We start from the raw sequence: 18,850 nt of genomic DNA, 5'->3' as shown, positions 1-18,850 counted from the left end.
GGTGGAGGAGGAGGCGAGAGAGGAGTTCGAAGGAAAAAGGAGAGGAGGGAGTGCAGTGAAAAGAGAGAGGCGAGCCGAGCGAAGAGAAGGATCGCTGGCCAATGAGACACCGGGCCGGCGCTGACGTCGTCGTTGTCTCACGTCCAAGTCTCACGAAAAGTCTTCGCTGGCCAGCAGTTCGTCCGCGGTCTCCCGGCTGGACGAGGAGTTCGTCTGTTCGACCGAGAGCCAACTCGGTTATTTATTATTATTTTATTTTTATTTCTTTCTATACGTGGCACGAGCAGTGATACCGAGCAACATTGGACTACGGAAGCATCGTGGCCGAAGGAGGCTGCTGTCAGCCATGGGGACGGGTAAGTTCTGCTCGAGACCAGGGGAACCGTCTGTCTCGAGGATAGGAAGCCTCCAACGTCGCTCCCCTCGCTTTTCATCGCACTTCCGCAGTTATTACCGTTCCTGCGCGATGTATCTGGTTCCTCGATTAGTTTTTTTCTTCTCGACTCGACGCACCGATGGTTTCACCGTTCCTCCAGTTCTGCGTGATTTCTCTTCAGCCTCGATGCTACTGAGATATCGCTCAACTGAGATCGAATAGTCTCCAGGATGGTGTTTTATCACTTCAGAGGCAGCTGAACGCAGTGAACGGGTTTCGCCTATTCTAAAGTCAAGGACGCTTCAAGAGAATATTCTCCAGTGCCTGTTGTAAGTCGTATCGTACTCGAGGAGGTACCGTTCGAGGTTACCCTCGAGGATAATTAGCCTGGTCACGCTCCAAGGTACTTGGGGTTCTCCAAAATGGCCTCTTCCTCAGCCTTTATTCCCTTTCGTTTTTCCCCTCGATCTTGAACCTGGCACGCTGGAATCCGGCCTTGAATTATTAATAGGTACCCTCGCGGAGGATGTGGAAAGTCATTCGAGCCTCGATCTTCCGTAAAAGTGTTACACTTTTGCCGTGTTACTTTCATCTCCGGCTCATTCCAATTACGGCGAGCTGCAGCTTGACTCACTTGGCGAAAATATCGCGCTGACATGTTTCTCTGCTGTCCCTCTTCACATACAGAATCCTCATTGAATAAAGATAAATCCTCTTCAAACATAAATCAATTCTTCTTGAATACAAATCAATCCTTCTCGAACAGAAATAAATCCTCAAATACAGAGGAAAAGCAAACGCAGCTCCATCGCGAAATCGAGCCTAGTTATGTCAGAGATAGCTTCGACCTCTCGCGCATCCTTTAGGCAGATGGTGTCAAGGATGCGCGTGGCACCCGATCAGAAATTATGCGACTACCCGGGCGTAACGCGAATCGCTCGTTTTTTCCTCTGCGCGTTGGGATCGTTCACTCGGCTCTCTTTCATCCTCAAATTCACTCGACAACTGGATCTGCATCTCCCTGGGCTTTTGGACAGGCCCCTGTCGCTTCCTGTTCCCTCAGTGCGATCGATTTTAGAAAGTGTACGTACGAGAAGATCGGTCCCCTAAAAAGGATCGCTGCTAGAGCTTTCCAACTGTCAGACTGACTCGCCGATGACATGTTCGCGAAGCTTGCGTCACGATTCGATATATAAATAGTCTTCTGGGAGGATTGATTAGCGGAACTGGCCTCATCTGCTGTTACCTAACTGAGGTAACTAGCTAATTGCTCAAACTTGCTCCGACCTTGGAGCTAGGGGTCCCTAAATGGTCAAGAGACGAGAAGATTCCTGGGGACGTTAATGAACCATTCAAGTTACTTCCCACAAAGAAGATATGTAAATTCTCTTCTCTGTGAGAGAGAGTTCTTTCAGTATTCTATGATTGTATTATGAAATAGTTTGCTCTTCGAAATGGAGAACCGACGGACGATGAGAATCGGTAAAAGTGGGTGTCAGGAGTGACCGAGGGACTCGAAAGGCGAACCGAGAGGCGTACGTGATCCTTGGTGCAGTGATTTCGCGAACGGGGACAGTTTCTGTGCGCAGAGTTTCGCTGGCTTTGGATCCGGTTCTCGTCAACGCGAGTGCGCGCTTTCGCGGGTATCCGCGTCGATACCTGTCCAGGGGATGTGCAAAAAGGTTCCTAGGGTGATCGAGCGTGCTACGGGGAATCGGTAAAAAGCGCCAGTGCAGCGACGCGAGTGAGTGAGCAGTTGGATGCATACACGATAAAGGATACCAAGTGACGGGAGTGGTGATCCCTTTGGTGAGCTCTTTTATGGACTTCGGACGGCGTCATCGCCTCTGGATGTAACGCAAGTACCTATTTTTATCGGCGAACCTACTGGCGGCCATTGCGTAAGTCCTGTTGGGAATATAAAAATGTAGATGATTAAGGGGGGCTGCTTTTGCTAATGCATAAGTCGTTCCATGAATAAAATAGGCTCTGTAAAACGTAATCTTAGAATAGATGAAGTGTCTATAAAAAGAAGTAGGTAAAAAGAATGATGGTGGAGGGTGAAAAAATTGGGGAAATTCTTGGTGAAAAAGTGACTGAAAAATCGACTGATGGTCTCGGAAAAATTGGAAATTCATTTTTCACTTTTTTACCACACCCCCTCACTGGAAGGTTCTCAAAAATGCACAAAGGCACAGTTCTCCAAGAATTCTCTGTTCCATCGAAATGCATCGCATGTATATTCAATTTTTACGAACGACACTCTAACCAGCGAGTCTCTATTATCTTGCAAATGCATTCGAATACATTATACGATCATTTGCTTCTGGCCCATTCGCCAAGCACGGCTCACCATCTAAAATCGATTACTGGGATACGTTTCCTGGAATCCCTTCTGAGCAGGCTCCACGGAGGAGATACGCAAGACAGATGCACAATGAAACCACATTCGCGAATACTTTACGATCCCGCTGCGGGTCATTAAATGTTTGCTGGTCCTTCGAGGAAAAACGAGCAACACCCACGCGATCTCCCATCTTTTCTCCTTTTCTTGGAGCGACCATCTGCTTCAGGCTCCACTTCTGCCAAGCTTATTTAAACAACGGAGCCATTACCGCGATTATCGCCAGTTACCGTGAAATTCCGCGTGTCGTAAGTCAGCGCTCATTGATGCCGCGTTTTCTATTTGCTCTGGCTGAAAACGCAACGCTCCCTATTACTTTGCAACCGGCTGTTGTCTTATGTCACCGATCAAACCAGCGCGCAACGCTGGATCGATGGCGAAAGGCGCATTGTCGAGGTCACGGTGGGCTGGTCATTTTCCCGGTTACGAGACGAAACGATGGAAAATCGGCGCGAACGTGGGCACACAAAAGCTCATTCCGTGGGCAGTCACCTTGCTCAATTCAATGATCTAGATCGGGGAAACTTTCAGAGAAGCTATCTGCATCTTCATGCAATATCGAGCGCCTCGACTCAATTATCATTTCAAGCAACGATTTCTAAGCAGAAGAAGAAAATTAGAAAGTGACTTCAAGCAACATCTACTTCAATAAATCAAGTTTCAGAAAATTATTGTTGAAGAATATTATAAAAATTTCTCTTTTGTTAAATGAGGATTATTGTGAAATCATTGTAACCAGAAAAATTCAGAATTAAAGGACTGTGTATACCCTGAATATTTGAAATATTGTAGGTCTTCAAGTTGAACACATTTTTCTATAATAAATTGTTGTAATAGGAAAGTTTTAGTCTTTTCCATTAATCCACGACCCCGTTTGAACTCAGCATCGACAACAGCGTTGCGTAATGAAATGTGTATCGCACGCGAGGCACGGTCCAAGCGCTGTCTCTGCTGGAAATAATTAATAAGCAGGACGTGGCGTTATCCTTGGCAGCGTTTAATTATTCGACTACAGTAGGGCCCGTCGACGTCGCGGCTAGATAGCATCGTTTTCGTCGCGAGCTCATGGAAAAGCCTGATGAATCGAGCGGCACCTTGACTGCGGTGTCTCGAACAAACAGACTCGCTTCTCACGTTCAAAATTCTGCGAGTCGCTTCGCGAACGCGACTAGGAAGCCCCGCGTGGATGTAGGAAGCGTATGTGCTGGGAAATCTAGATTTTTCGTGTGTATTCTATACTCCAAGGCTCCACGACGATCAAGGAAGCGCAATTACGAGACTTCTTTATCGAGACTGAGGTCTTCGACTAGGGGGACTTTCTGTCGCGTGACTCTGCGTCGTTATCACTGGGGATCGCGAACCGACAGGCATTTTTATTACCTTTTACGAGGATTTAGCTCGAAACGACTCGATCTGCAGGATCACCGGAAATCGCTTTCCGATGGCTCAACATCTGCCTTCATTGCGATTTTATTGGTAAAGCTCATCGTTTACCTTGAAATGCGCAGAATATAAATTGGTCGAGGGTTCTTCTACTTGAAACATCAAGGGTCACTAAAAAAACGATATGTCTGTCTCATAATGGTCGTAAATATACGCTTAAGCTGGTGGAGGACTCGGTTTTTGCCAGCGAGATCGCTGCTGGAGGATGAAAAGCTTGTGAACTGGGGATCGCGTACGGCCACCTTTGTAATCCTCGCATATTTATGAGTTTCGCAAGTAATATTTAACGTAAACTTGATTCAATTATGCATCCCTAAGGCGGTTTCCTCGGCCCAATTGCATCCCAGACGTAAATCTCTATTATGAGCGCGAGGGCACGCCCGAGATCCTTGCTGCGCGATTGCGACGATCGATGCGCATTCTTTGACCATCTGGAGAAAGAAAAATGATCTGAATGTCTTGCAAAAGGAGACTTAACCTTGCCACGTATCAACTGACTCAAGTTTTTCTCCATAAGTAGTAGAAGTCAGCAGTAACTTCTCTGCAAGGTGTCTGAGAAATGAAATTGAACTTTGAACTACTTGGCGCGGCGGGGAAATTCCCGCGCTCTTTATGGGGCGCTGTAAGAAGGACCCACGTGACAGCAAGTGGCGCGCGATTTTTCAAAATCTCTTCAGATACTCTTCGAGTTTCTTTCTCTTCTCTTACTAGTAAATTAGTTCTTATTTTACAGAGTATTGTAATTAGTACTTATTAAAATACAAAGCCACGTACCTCTCAATATTAATAGCTGTTCTAAGAATGATCAGAGCGAAGTTCTACATATCTATCTAATTTGAAAAAAGGTCAGCCGACTCACCAAGTGATCCCCAGTGTCTAAGGGTCGATCCATCTCTCTTTCGCCTCTCCATCATCGATTAGAGATTATTGGCAACCTTCTACATCATTTTCCCCTAAAGATACCCATCGGTGTCGAAACGATTATCCTGCGTCTAATTAATTGAAACGTATGGTTCAAGGGGGCCAGGGTTCCCCACGAAATCGCTGGCTACCGTATAATAAATACGATCTCTGGGAGGGGGATCGCGCGATAGAGCCGAAGACGCCGATGATTAACCGGTCGATCGGCTAGAGACCGGTATCCACGTCAAACATCGCGAAAGTGGCGAGGCGCGGTCGTCCATTGCCGATTATAGGCATCCTTCGTTCCTGGGACGCCACTCGCACCTTCCCTCTCTGTCTCGCCTTCCATCCGCGCCGTCCACGAGAGAGAAAGGAGGAGAGAGTGCACCTCCCAGCCTGTGTAAGAGCGCATAAGCTCGAGCGCGCGTGCACACGCGTTGCCCAGCTCTTTCTCCAATCTCCTCCACGGTTTCCCCCCTTGGGAAGCTTTTCTGGTCACGAATGGAGCACACCTCGCGACCTTCTGCTTCGCGGTTATCGCTGGCGTATCGAATCGCTAATAATTTCCAAGTATTCTGATCGTGCTTCGTGGTATCTCTCTTCAGGATGTTTCCATGGGAGGAAATTGCGAAGAGATTCTTCAGCAAATTTTTCTTCTATTATTTGGACTCGAGAGGAATTCCTAGGAGCATTACATATCTGGGGTGAACAGAAAAAGTTGAGCAACCCTGCTCTAAGGAGGAAAATGCAATTTTTGGTCCTCTTATTAGAGCTTGCGTCAATGCTCTTATATATCATATAGTCAAGGCTCTGACTTGAACCTGTAATAGTAGCTCCAAATATCATGTATTCAGGGTGCAACTTTAAGGGTTGGTAGAATCGATGATTTCACCAGAAACCCTCACAGTAGCTGTAAGTATCACATATCTAAAACAGAGTTCCACGGTCTGAAAGCATCAACTATTTTCATTAGAACACCATTCCCATGAGGTCCTTGAACTGAGGTTCTTCGACGAATCCTCTAAACAGAAGGGTGCTTAAAAGTTAGGCAATAAAGCCTCCCTGCGTGGCTGCTGGCATCTCCAGAGAGTTTACTGCCGCGTGAACCCTCGATTTCGTCCGGCAGTTTCTACGATCTCATTCCAGGAATCCTGCGTTTTGCTGGTTGTTTAATTAACCGCGCCAGAGCAAGGAAAACCGTGGGAGAGGAAGAGAAACGATCAACCGTATCCATGCTCCGACTGGGTACGTTTTCCTCGTGCTCCCCTCGCCTCCCCCTTGCTTGATCGCGGCGTATTCCGCTTGCTCGGAAGCAGAATATTCCTCGACCTTTCGCGGCCACCGAGTGTAGGCGCCATTACTCGCTTCAGGCTCTCCGCCACCCCTCCTCGTCCTCTCCTGCTCATCCTCCGCTTCTTCTTCTTCTTCTTCTTCTACTTCTACAACTACTTGCACCGCTTCGCCTCCTTCTTCTTCTTCTTATCTTGCCAGTCTCTACGAGTCAAGGACCGTTCTCAAGGAGGTCGCTCCTTTTAACCGGCCGTGTAGCTACACGGTTTCCTTTGTCTCCGGGAATCGTATCGCGCCTGTTACGTGGCTCGACATCGCTGCTTTCGCTCGGAGGGACTTCTGCGACCGTGCAACAGGAAGCAAGGCGCAGTGGGTGTCTTCCTTTTGACGGAAGACTGTCCTTTACGAAGCTAGTCGTATGGTACTTCGTTATTATGGGTATTTAGCTGCGTTGGATAGCTGCTGTGATCTTTTCTCTTGATTTTTCTTGAGACCTCTTTTGTAGCTACTGTTTTGGAGATGGAATCTCTTTGAGACTTGAAGATTTTAATGCTTTAATTAAAGTGGTATAGGTTCGGTGAAGCTTCCAAGAAGATTTAAAAAATAAAATGATTTTAAATAATGAGATCCCACGTGTTTTTCTCTCCAACTTCGTTAAATACCGCTGTGGCATCCGATCCTCTTCAGTTTTATTGCTTACAAAAGAAAAAGGGAGCAAGGCGATCGATTGCACACGGTGGTCGATCATCGCGTTCCCTCTCTTTCATCGCGTCGTTTTTCAACCACCATGATAATCATCCTTTACGAGCAGCTCCGCAGGTCAGCATGTCATGGTCATTGGCTCTACAGAAGGCAGATATCCTCACGTATCTGCGAGCAAAGTGGTTCACAGACGACGAACACCTGTAGATCGACGCGTAGCTCGAGTTAATGGCACGAGCGCATTTAATAACGATCCATCGAGTTTTCACTGGCAGGAAAGTCAGCCGCCTCATTACCAGCAATGGCAACGCGGATGGCACGCCTGCTGGGTGTTACTTTTGCTTTTTTCAGTTGGCTTAGAAACTCGTTCCCTGCGTTTCTTTTCGCGCTGGTTGATCGTCGATACATTTTGTCATGCTTCACCGAAGACTTTTCCTGTCTGTTTCATTGCCATTTGTCAGTGTCTGGTGACACCATTCTTTCGTGAAACTGAGGACGATAGGTGACATCAGCTATTAAAAGAAGTCAGAAGTAATTTCTATGCAGGTTTTTAAAGGGATGGTTTCACCCTCTAAAGTCACACCTTGGCACCAGCAAAAACTAGGCTTGCATTAAAACGACTTCATTTGCATACAAAGTGAAAATACCTTTCCTTGAGAATATATGGTGTCAGTGCACCGATGGCAGCAAAAAATTCTTTCTTCTACGTGCATCTACTTAGTAATCTTTCTTTACCTTCCTTTACGAGTTTGATGACAGCCTTCAACGTTTCACAAAAAATGTACTCTCGATCGTGTTCTTTTATTAAACGTATGCGGAAAATTAGCATAGAAATAATAAGTTCGTGTGAGGGTACCTGATGCACGACTGACTCCTATTCACCAGTCTGGCTAACTGTAAACCCGTCTTGTTTACGAATTCGCAGCGAACTGTTACGCGAATCTTGCTCGCGACCACGACCACATCGCGGAAGAAGGAAAACCCTCGAGGAAACGGAATTACGAGCGATTACCAGCCCGTACAAGGAGAATCTCGGATTATACCGTTGCGATGACGAATTAAACGGTTCTACGTGAGCTGGTGGATTGCGTAAAGTCGCTGCTGAGGTGTCGAGACGTATTACGTAAATTGTATTGCGATTATTGCGGAGGAGTTGACACAAGGACAAACAGATCGTTATTTAACGAATTAATTCCCTCACTTAATGAATGAGGCGTCCTCGTCGATGAAGAGTAGATTTCAAATCTGAATTACGCGGGGAAATTTGAAATTCGAATTTTGAACTGCGCGGGGAAATTTGAAATTCGAATTTTGAACTGCGCGGGAAATTTAAAAATGCAACTCGAGGTAAATGATAATAATACTTCTTTCTACATGGAATTTTCAGTTTTTCCCGAGCCTGTTTCTACGAACCTTCCACCATTCTTCTCATGCAATTTTGCAATCTTGCGATTCCAAGGCTCCTTACGATCAAAAAAACAATCTAAGCATCTAGCGTATTTCTACCTTCTCTTCTAAATCTCACCGCACAGTCCTCATTTCTCTCTGTCACTCTTCCCAAGCTCCATAACAGCGAATAACGTTTCCCCTGAAAAATTCTGGTTTCCGTGTGTCTTGCCGGAAGCCATCAGCCTCGGCTTCAATCATCCTAGGAGGGACGGTTCATGCATCGAGCGCGTCTATTCACGTCGCGACTGATTGTTTTATGATAAACAGCCATGATGAATGTCTCGATACTCGGCAGCATCTATAGAATGGCCAGTCGGCATCCGCGACGCGATTTCAGGCAACAGCGTTCCTCCAGCGTGGTCTATCGCGTCGCCGTCAGCCAGGGTATCCTCGCTCGTCGACCTTCCACCCTTTAACGGTTACGATGCAATTATTCGTGGCTGGAGGATGCCAGTGTCACGGGTCGCGGGTGCAAATTACTTTTCGTGCCCCCTCGGGCGCGGATTCCGTTACACGCGCGCGACGACACGTAGGGAATGACGCGGGGCTATCATCGCGAGGACGATTTTATTATTTCATCGAACGCGTACAGCCAGGGTGACGCTGGGGTGATGAGAGTCATTACGCCGCCGTTTCCTTCTGCCGTCTCCTTCGCTGCTTCCTCTGGACACAGAGTCGTGATAGTCCTTTTCCCTCGACTCGGAGGATATTTGCTCTCCCTCTGGCCCCCGAGAGCTCGAGACTGGAATTTCAAATGGTGAACGCTGGAGAGGCTGTTTCGGAGTCCAGGATGGAGGGTCGAAGGTTTTTGTGCTCGGCTGGTGCTAAGCGAAACGACTCATGGGAAGTGATCAAGGCCGAGAGTGTATTTCAGAACGCCTGAGAGGTTCAGGATGGGGGATCGAAAGACTGGCAATTGAATCGAAAAGTACAGGTTGCCTGTGCAACCGTGCTATAAATACCGCGCGATTAGTCGATGATGAAACCTACGAGAGCAAAGTGTCTTAAAGAGGAACAGTCAAGGTTACGGAAAATGGCTAGATCGTGTGATATTTAATCTCTGGCGATTAGATCGTAATTAATGAACGATTTTTCCTGTCAGTCTTATTACCAATGCAGAAATACAAGTAATTACGCATGTCCTTGAATCGCGAATAAGATATTATAGAAATGTTCTGGGTTCTAGAATCGTCCACGCCGATCTGCAAGATCGGCTGACCTTAATTCGACGTTAGGTGGTTATCTCGCAACGCGCGGGGAACCGATGGAAGATAACCGCAGCTAATTCCCGTTTATCCGGCAATCCATTTCCCGTTGGTGCTCAAGATGCGCGAGCGCGAACGAGTGCGTTTAACAATGGAAAAAATAGCCAGCGGCGCGAGAGAAACGTTAGAACGGTGAATTTTCGCAACGATCAATTTGTCCGCTGCCAACAATCGGCAACACGTGTTGGAGACGGCCGATCGAGGAAAATTGCTGTAATTTACCGTTTTGCAGTAGTCGTATGCTCGTACGTAGCCACGGTTCCCTCGAACCGATAATAAAAGCCGTCGTTTCTGCGTCGACCGTGTACCCTAAGTGGTCCATCGAGCGTCGATGCGAGTTATTATCCGCCACTTTGTTTCGACGCTGCTCGCGCGTATCCTCCTCAGAGGGATTTCTCGCCGAGGTGTTTACCGACGCTCATGACGTCTTCGTGAGCCTTTCTTCTCAGATATATTCGCCTTAGGTATGTTTAGGTGTAGTTTTCAGAGTATTTGGAAATTACTTATTTTAGACCTTGGACTTTGTGGCGACTGTTCCTCGACTGATACAATTAATGTGTTGATTGTGGTTACGAAATTCTGAAGTGGATTTTCAAGTGAGAGAATGCTTCTGAAGTTACAAGGTTTCGTGTTTTTGATATTCAGTTCTCGATCTGGATCCTTGAAAAATTCCATTTTTAGATATTTCACTAAGTAGAAAGGAAATTTCAGAATATTAAGAGCGATTGAAATTATAATTTTCACATTTAATACGGGAGACTCGACTCTAAATTAGAATCTCAGAAAGGAAGTGAAGAAATTGACTGTAATCCGTCTAGATCCTATGAAACAAAAAATCGAAATGTACTCGTTAGGCGATAATGAAACTCTCCACGGGTGTTACGTGAATAACCAGTGACACGTTTAGCGCGCCTTAAGTGGCGCTGGAGAGTTCAATGCTTGCAACAGCGAGCGCGCAATGTCGTAGAGCCCATTACGATCGTGTCACCAGTCTTCCCATATTTAGGGTAAGCGTCCGTTAACCGATTGCGACTTGCACACGAGGAAAAATCCTTGCTGGCAGAAAATGGAAATTACCAAGAAATAAAAGTCCCATTTTTCTCATACCCTCGAAGTCCTTCGATTCTAATAAAAAATAATAAAGCATTGAATCTACACCTTTGTCGGCTCCCTTCGCGATTCTCACGGATCGAAGAATCAGAACGACTTACCGTTACTAGAATTCTCGTTGCGTGGGAAAAAATCGCGGAACTCGCGAGTAAAATCGCTCCGTCTAACACGAAGTGTAAAGCTGGACGAGGCGGCGTTAAAAGGATTCTCGAAGAGGGAACGATCGTTAACGACGGGATTCGATCATCGAGTATTACTCGCGACGTCTCCATCGACTGGGGTATTTCGTGGAGGCGCGTCGAGCCGCGATGACGGTGATAATTGGCGCTTTACACCGCCTTGTTAATTAACGTTCCGGCGTGGCGCCGAATGGCTTTCACGCCTGATAAGTTCGAGGATTACGCACCGAAGGGATCGTCTGTTCCGAGGTAAAACCGTGGAGAAAGATAACGATTCCAGTAAACGTTGAAATTGTGGATTTTTACCCCCTTTTTGTGGATCAACTTTAAACGAACTGGCTGTTTAATTGTACAATTATCTCGATTACTAGCGGGATAAGGATCTTGATGGCTGGAGAGCAAACAGAGTGTAAAGAACTCCCCTTTATGATCTAATACTGCGTGGAATCTACAGCTACTGCGAGGGTTTCAGGAACTAAATACGGGGAAAGATGTACTGACCCGCTGCAGTAAATGGCACACTTGAAACTCGGCTCCTATGATTAGAGGAAGTCATACATATTTATGTGGGTAAATATTATACGAAAATTGAATTACCTACGCAGGAAGGTTTCAAATTCAACCCCAAGCTTATTGAACAAAAATGAAAACAGCTGTATATCCCCTCTCTAAAAAAGAAACGCAAACACACACCTGTGTCAGAAGAATCTATTATATCATAGCTCATCAATCGAGGCCACATCCTCGAAACCTTGGCTCCCATTCACACCACCTGTATTTCCCTCGCTTTCCCAAGTCCATCGTTCCCCAGAATCCCCAGCGCGTCGCCATTCCAAAAATGGCAACCCTACTCGAGCCTCTCCACTTGCTCCTCCGTTCCCTGTTTCGCGGTTTCGTGACGTAATCGGCACGGGGCCACGATCGACCGATCGAACCGAACCGAACGAAAGGCCGACCTTCGCCGCTGGACGTAATTGTTCTCCGCTCAGCGGCACCGAGTTGAACGCACCTCCGAGAATTTCGATCGCTTCGGGACGATCGCGTTTGGAACGGTTTCAGTCCAGTCCAGGAGGATGCTCGCGTTACGAGGGACCTTTACTGTTAGACGCGTTACCGTGGCTGCCGTTTTACGACACGGAGCGTCTCCTCCACTGGATCGAAACGCGGACCAGCGCGAAATCTGAGGGAAACGTAACGGTACAAGCCTCGCCGCTTCGTGCCTCGACGCCGCGATTACTTTATACCTCGCGATACAGCCGACGAAGCGGCTGATCCTCCCAGCACGCGATCATGCCCGCTTTGTGTGCAGATTTCGCGGGAAAATTGCTCCAACTTCGTGGCCACCTGTGTCCATCGCGGACCGAGAGACCGCGGGAACAATGGTTCGAACGAAGAAGCGTCCCGCGGCCTCAAGGCTGTCGGAAATTAATCCACTCGAAACGGAGATAAATGTCTCATTAGCATTCGGAGGTGACGCAAACAGCGCTGCACAATCGCTGCGCCTGTTTCGGCTCGCTTTTCAGGTTTCTGCTTTTTCTTGTGGCATAACGGGACTTGGCTCTGTGGCCAAGGCAAAATGACCTATGTCACACTTCTGGGAAATTTGAGCCAGGTGAAGTCGAGGAAATTCGAGTCCTTGATTGAGATCTAAAATATAGAATTTGTATTCTCAGAAAGAAGCAGAGGACTTGAAAGAATTTTTTATTTTAAAATAATGGTCCAAGAAGACGCAAGTCTATGAAACTTGTAACACTTTAAATCTCAATATCTCTAAAGTAAAAATATGTGACTTAGAACTTAGGTTTTAGGTTATTTTCTCTTATCACCACAGAGTTTACATATAGAATTCTGTTAGAACGCAGTTGTCTCTAAAACAGCTGTGTCACAACACCTTCAAAACCGAACTGAAAGTCTTTTTCAAATCCCTGACAATGAGTGAAACCACTCCTGCAAGTTCTCCTATGAGAAATCGTGAAAGGGTTCACCAAGAAATCCCCAGCGGCTGTACAAAGGCCTCGCAGGTTCGATCGCCGATCTAGAGCAAATGTATCTCGAACACGGAACAGAGGGGCTCGTAGGGGGAACAAAGAAGGTCAGGGCAGTCGCGAGGTAGGAAAAAAGGAGCCGATATTAATTCGATGGCCAAGCATGGGCGATGAGAGGCCCACGCGTTACGTCGGTTTCGTGTGTACCACGGCAACACGAAGAACTTTCACTTTGCAACGGAATAATTCTGTCTCGGCTCGCTCGCCGCTCTCTTGTTACCGCGAGGTGGGCGTAAGTTTTAGGCCCGAATCGCTCGCTTACTTTTATTCCCCGTTGATTCATGCCGGATGTTGCCACAGGCGAGCGCGATGGACGCTGGATCGTGCTTAGAATAGGAATTTCCTAACACGGCTGTGCCACCGAGAGCGAACTCGCCCCGCGAGAGCATCCTCGGTACTTCCTCTTTCTTTGAACAGCACACGATTGGCTAATAACTGCGGCTTTCGCGACGGCCATTCACTCGGTTACGTGGAGCACACTTTGGGTGCTCTGGAGGAAATTTGGGGGAACGTGGACCCCTACACTTGCATCGATTTCAGATGGAATCAGATACTTATGCACTTATGGAAAACTTCGATGTACAAAAATGAGTATACAAAAGCCATGTGACACGTAAGAAAGGGAAAAATATGGAACGTTGAATACACTTTTTAGTAATTGATGAAATAGCTGTAGATATTTATGAGAATAGAAATTTTTGTTTATAATAGTCTAATGAGGGGTTTAAAAATTGTTATCCCGATCTAATGGTACAAATTGAATGTAGCGATTAGAGGGGATCGTAGACATCACGAGTAATTTACCGAAGGCATTCTCCATGGTCAATTTTCAAGGGTCCAGGAGGTTGTTATAGGTGAATCTTTGCACTATTGATTGAGGAGCGACGAAGAATGTCTGTATGGTCGTTTTAACGGTGTTTTAATAACCGGTAAACCGATTAGGATCCGTGTACCACTTGCAGGAAACTTTAATGGTCGGGATGTGATCAATCATTGCACACGTTTACCCAAACCCAGGATATTGACCTAAGCCGTGTTCGAGGCATCGTTATGGAATGACGCCAATTAGCATGCAGCCAGTGCAAAGGGAATGTATGCAATTCACCGTGAGCTACCGCAAATTACACGAATTTACTGCGATTATTTCGTATTCAAACAGACGTCATGGTGATCACTTTGAAACCGTATTTAGAAAAATATTTTTTAATTATGATTACCCTAATTATTACAAAACAGAGTGTAGAGTAATAAAGAACAGTTTTAAAAAAATCGCTGAGGTCTCTAAATGTCACTAGTCACTTCCTGGCACCAGAATGCTGGCTTTCATCTGGTTATGCAAAATTTCACTTAATTAGCAAATATCAAGGATTCATGGATGTGACATTTGTTTTGCCATCTGCGCGAGGCGTGCACAGCTCGAAGAGGACTATTTTGCAACAGATACTTAAGAGTGGAGAAAGCCTCGCCATTTTTACCGTTAAATAGCACGAAGGTAGTTAAATATTCATAGGGGGAGGATGCGCGTGTCTGTGCATTTTCGCGTTCCATGGTTTTGTCGGTGAAAAGGAGACTAATAATTAAGCCATTATTTCAGGCTCGACCTCTCTCGTTAAATGTTTAACTGTATCCTCTTCTCGAGCTTTCAGAAACGATGTATTTATTTATAGCTCAGCCTTGGTCATTCATTAATAATAAATTTAATTCTTCCAAGTTAGGGAAAGAAAGTAGGGATAGATTTGAATATCTCAAGGGACCCAGAATTCTCTCTGGCATGCGCTACTTCCTAATTCTTCCAGGAATTACGATGTGTGGGACGTGTCCCCTTCTAAGGGAGCCGAAAAAGAGAAGAGAAAGGGCTCAACCGGTGAGACAAGATGAACCGTGTTAGATTCGAACACTTTCACGATGCTTCCATAAAACAAGACCCTCGTGGGTGATGTGATGATGAAAAAGAAACTCTGGTGAATCTGGGACCCCATCCATCAGGATATTATTACCCTCTAGAAATGATATCGATTGATTAAGAATTAAGTCATCGACAGCAGTAGCCATAACACATTCGGCAAATGATGCAACAGTGTTTTTTCATATTGACTCAAACGATTTTTAAGTATCCATCATCGAGATCCTCTCAAGATCCTTTAAAAGATCGAAGATCCACTTTGGCTACCTTAGATTGAATATTATTTAATCCCTGATACGTACACTATTCTTTCTTCAATTTTGAAATAATTCTTCAACCCCTAAATTTTTGTTCTCTGACTTGAAATGTTAAATAGGAATCGATACCTACTTATGGATTTGATATAATAGAATGTTAAGTAGAATTTCAAGTATTAAGTGATAAAAATCCCGTTAAAAAAATTAAGGAACGAGAATAAACCCGAGGATACCGAAAGTAGGCCATGGAGAATGACTCCAGTGAATTTTGCATGAACTCGTTCGCTCTTCTCGACCGAAGTTTCGCAAGAGCGCGCGTGGGAGCCGCGGCGTTATTGGAAGATGTGTGCACAGTAGGTAATCGCGTACTCGTGTGCGCACATCGTCGACTAATTGATAGGTTTTGTCATCGTTTCCTTCTGTCTGCCTACCGGATGATATCATTGGCACCGTAACACATTTCTCGACGATACCCTTAGCGAGCACCGTGGCCAAGTCGCGGGCACAGCAGCTGAGCGCTATTTGCATAAAATGAACGTGTGTCTAATGGACACTACTTGGGAGGTATTGCTCGAGCCGTTGCAGACTGGTACAATTAGAACCGTGGGATATGGCGAGCCTCTATGCTGTCACTTGAAGAATAGAACTCGCCTAGGAGAATCAAATCGAGAATACGATATAAGGAATGTAATGTCCCAGTAGTTGACCGTGTCTCGAAACTTGAACACTAATGTTAATTTTATTCAATTTTAGACTTCAATTTTTATGCATTAGGTATACCTAATTAAAGATAATATTTAGTGTTGTAAAATAATATCTCCAGTTACTAGAACCTCATAATGTAAGTACAGGGACATGCAGGTGTTTAGATTGTTCCTTCAATGGGACATTTGACATTTTAAGCGTTCAGGTATCGAGACATTTACTTTGTCCCTCTATAATTGCTATTCAGAATACGCAAAATGATATTCTGCAATGGCAAAATATTCGCCACTGGTCCGTCGTTCCCGCGTTCCCTGTGCAATGGCGGAAGCACGTAGGTATCTCTCAGATCGAAAATTTCGCCTCGACGAGGGTGGCCAATTTCCGTGACGAAAATTCAGTGAACGTGGACTGGTCTATCCGGATTGCCAGCTGTCTAGCTGGTACTTGTCGAGAGGAGTTAAGGGTACAAGGCAACGATGCAGAGACTCAAGCTGCAGCGGGGGACAGGGGGGGCCACAGGTGCATCGCACTCGCACGCCCTCCTTTATTACGTTCCTCCAGGTCTCCTCTCCTTCTCTCTTCCGTCCTTCTTGCTTCCTCCTCGACCCCCTGCTCGTTAGCAAACGCTTCAACACGTTCTGGACAATGTTTGAAATTAATTCGAAGAAACTTCCATCGAGGTCTATTCTGTACGAGCCTTCTGGAGTACTCTTCTATCAGCTAGCGATGAGATGGAGAGTGTCTTGAGTTAAGACTCGAAGTCAGGATAATTACTATAACTCTAACAGAACTTGTGAATTTCTCTTCGTCATAGGGATTACTTTTGTTATATTTTCTATGGTATAGGTGTTTCGTCTTGGACCCAATTGAATCCACACTCCAATCCTTCTTACAGTCCTTAGGTCCAGCGCCTTAATGGTCCCTTGTTCTCCAGTTCTCCAACAAATCTCCATCAAGATCAAGGCTAAATCGCAGGAAGACTGTGGATCGCCACTCTTGGCTTCGCTCTCTCCTTTTCTCATCGTTCCGCCTCTTCGTTCTTGTCCCCTCGGACTCTTACCTCTTCCCCCCTGCTCCTCTCTCTTTCTCTCTCTCCCCCTCGACATTTTCCCTCCGCGATCTTCTTCCTTTTTCCCCCCTCCTCCCCCGTCGACCGGTCGTTTTTCCCGCTGGTCTTTCTGCGTTCCACTCGCTCGTCCACCTAATTGTCCTTCTCTTTTTCCCTTCGACGTTCCTTCGCGATTCCCTGCCCCCTTCTCGATCGTTCCTTCGCCGTCGAAGGAACTCGCGCGCCTAGAGTCGTTAACATTTCGCGGCGTGGTTCATCGGCGAGTTCGAAGTTATGGCGCGACGTGACACTCCGTTTGCTCGCGTATCACGCGTCCGTTTCCTCGTTCGCCATAAACTGCGACGCACGTCCGGACGTCTTCCGCGAATCGTGTGCAGCGTCCCCTGAAAATTACACTTCCGCTGCGGAATCCCGGGGCAGGCCTCGAGAACCTTCTCGATCGCTTCCTTCGACCTGCAGGTGAATATAGAGGCTGTAGAGGGGGGTCTTACAGGAACTGGGGGATTCGAGTTTAAGGGAAATGCAAATACGAGGCAATCAGGGGCCAGAGTGGAGCCTGAGTTCCACTTTCTCAATCTTTTTTAATTTTTACGCCGAAGGATTCGATCGATGCTCTGAGATAAATGTCCCAATATCTGTATGTTCAGAATGTCAAGTGTCCCAATAGGTACCTGGACGTTTAAGATGTCAAATGTCTCAGGAAGAGGACAACATTTTTATTTAAGCGTTTTTATAGAGCCTTAGATACACTTCCACCACCCTCTCTCAAAAAATCGTATCTCTCGACTGTAATGTGGGTTATCGAATTTCAAAACACGAAGCAACCAGGAAATTGGCTTTCTAGGGCCAGGGCTAAGGTAAATCGATACAGTTAGGTTCGGGTTTGTTCGTGAGGGGGTCGCAAATGCCGACACGTTACTGGGACAGGTGCCCCTGATCAGTCCCCTTCATTCGACGAGCAAAAACAGGGGCCAGGCAGTTTCTCACGTGTGTCGACTCCACCATTTCATTTTGGTGGATTCTCTACAAACTTTCCATCATCCGCGTGCGTCATCGATCTTCCGTACAGTGGTCTTCGTTTTTCGGCGAGTTCGTCTCGCACGAGGGACTCTGAAAATCTTATTACGTCGCGGCTTTCTGGTTGTGCGTGAAGGGCACCGCTCGAGCGGAGCTGTTTCGATTATGTAACTGGACGAACGTTATTCCAGAAACCATCGAGGCACTGAATATATTTGAGATCTTCTCCCACGATCCGATTCCATGAGTCATTTCCAAGTTGACATCGTTTTGTTCTTATGTCATTGCTTAATGTGTTGCAGCCAAGATGAAACATCTTTGGCCGTTGGTGGTGTGGATACTTCTATCTCTGTGTCCAGTGAGTACTCTCCCAGGCGTTAAAGTCTCCAGAAAAAGAGCAGAGTGTCTCACAGCGAATGCTTCTTGCTTTGCAGGCCGAATCACTCAGAGGACTCGGGCATGGATTGAGAAGAGAAGTGTTCTTCCTGAACCTCGAGGACGGCTACTTCGGCTGCCAGGTGAACGAGTCGACGGACGTGCTGCAGCTCCTCGAGCTGTCCAAGCTTTGCGATAGCAACGTCGACTGTTACCAGGGCACTGATGAGCAGCGCGACAGGTTGAAGTGTACAGGTGAGCCGAAACGATTCGTTGCTCGAGAAAATTCACGCTGGGTCGTTCTGTGACCGACCATGATGAAGGCAAAAAATCGCGTGCCTTTTTGCTGCTTCCTTTG

At 46.4% G+C, this 18,850-nt stretch overlaps 1 protein-coding gene across 1 annotated transcript in view; it reads left to right on the top strand.

Moving 5' to 3' along the window:
• Window positions 1–271: 271 nt before the first annotated feature.
• The window catches only part of Dpy (fibrillin-like protein dumpy), a 101,158-nt gene continuing 82,579 nt past the window's right edge, over window positions 272–18,850 (top strand). The window contains 3 exon segments of the mRNA XM_076377252.1: window positions 272–356; window positions 18,420–18,475; window positions 18,552–18,747. Coding sequence (XP_076233367.1) covers window positions 347–356; window positions 18,420–18,475; window positions 18,552–18,747 — 262 coding nt within the window. The 5' untranslated portion in view covers window positions 272–346.

This window comes from Calliopsis andreniformis, chromosome 4 (assembly GCF_051401765.1).
Source record: "Calliopsis andreniformis isolate RMS-2024a chromosome 4, iyCalAndr_principal, whole genome shotgun sequence".
In the NCBI taxonomy this organism is placed as follows: Eukaryota; Metazoa; Arthropoda; class Insecta; order Hymenoptera; family Andrenidae; genus Calliopsis; species Calliopsis andreniformis.
Note: the sequence above shows the minus strand (reverse complement) of the source record. Positions and strands in the feature narration are given on the sequence as shown.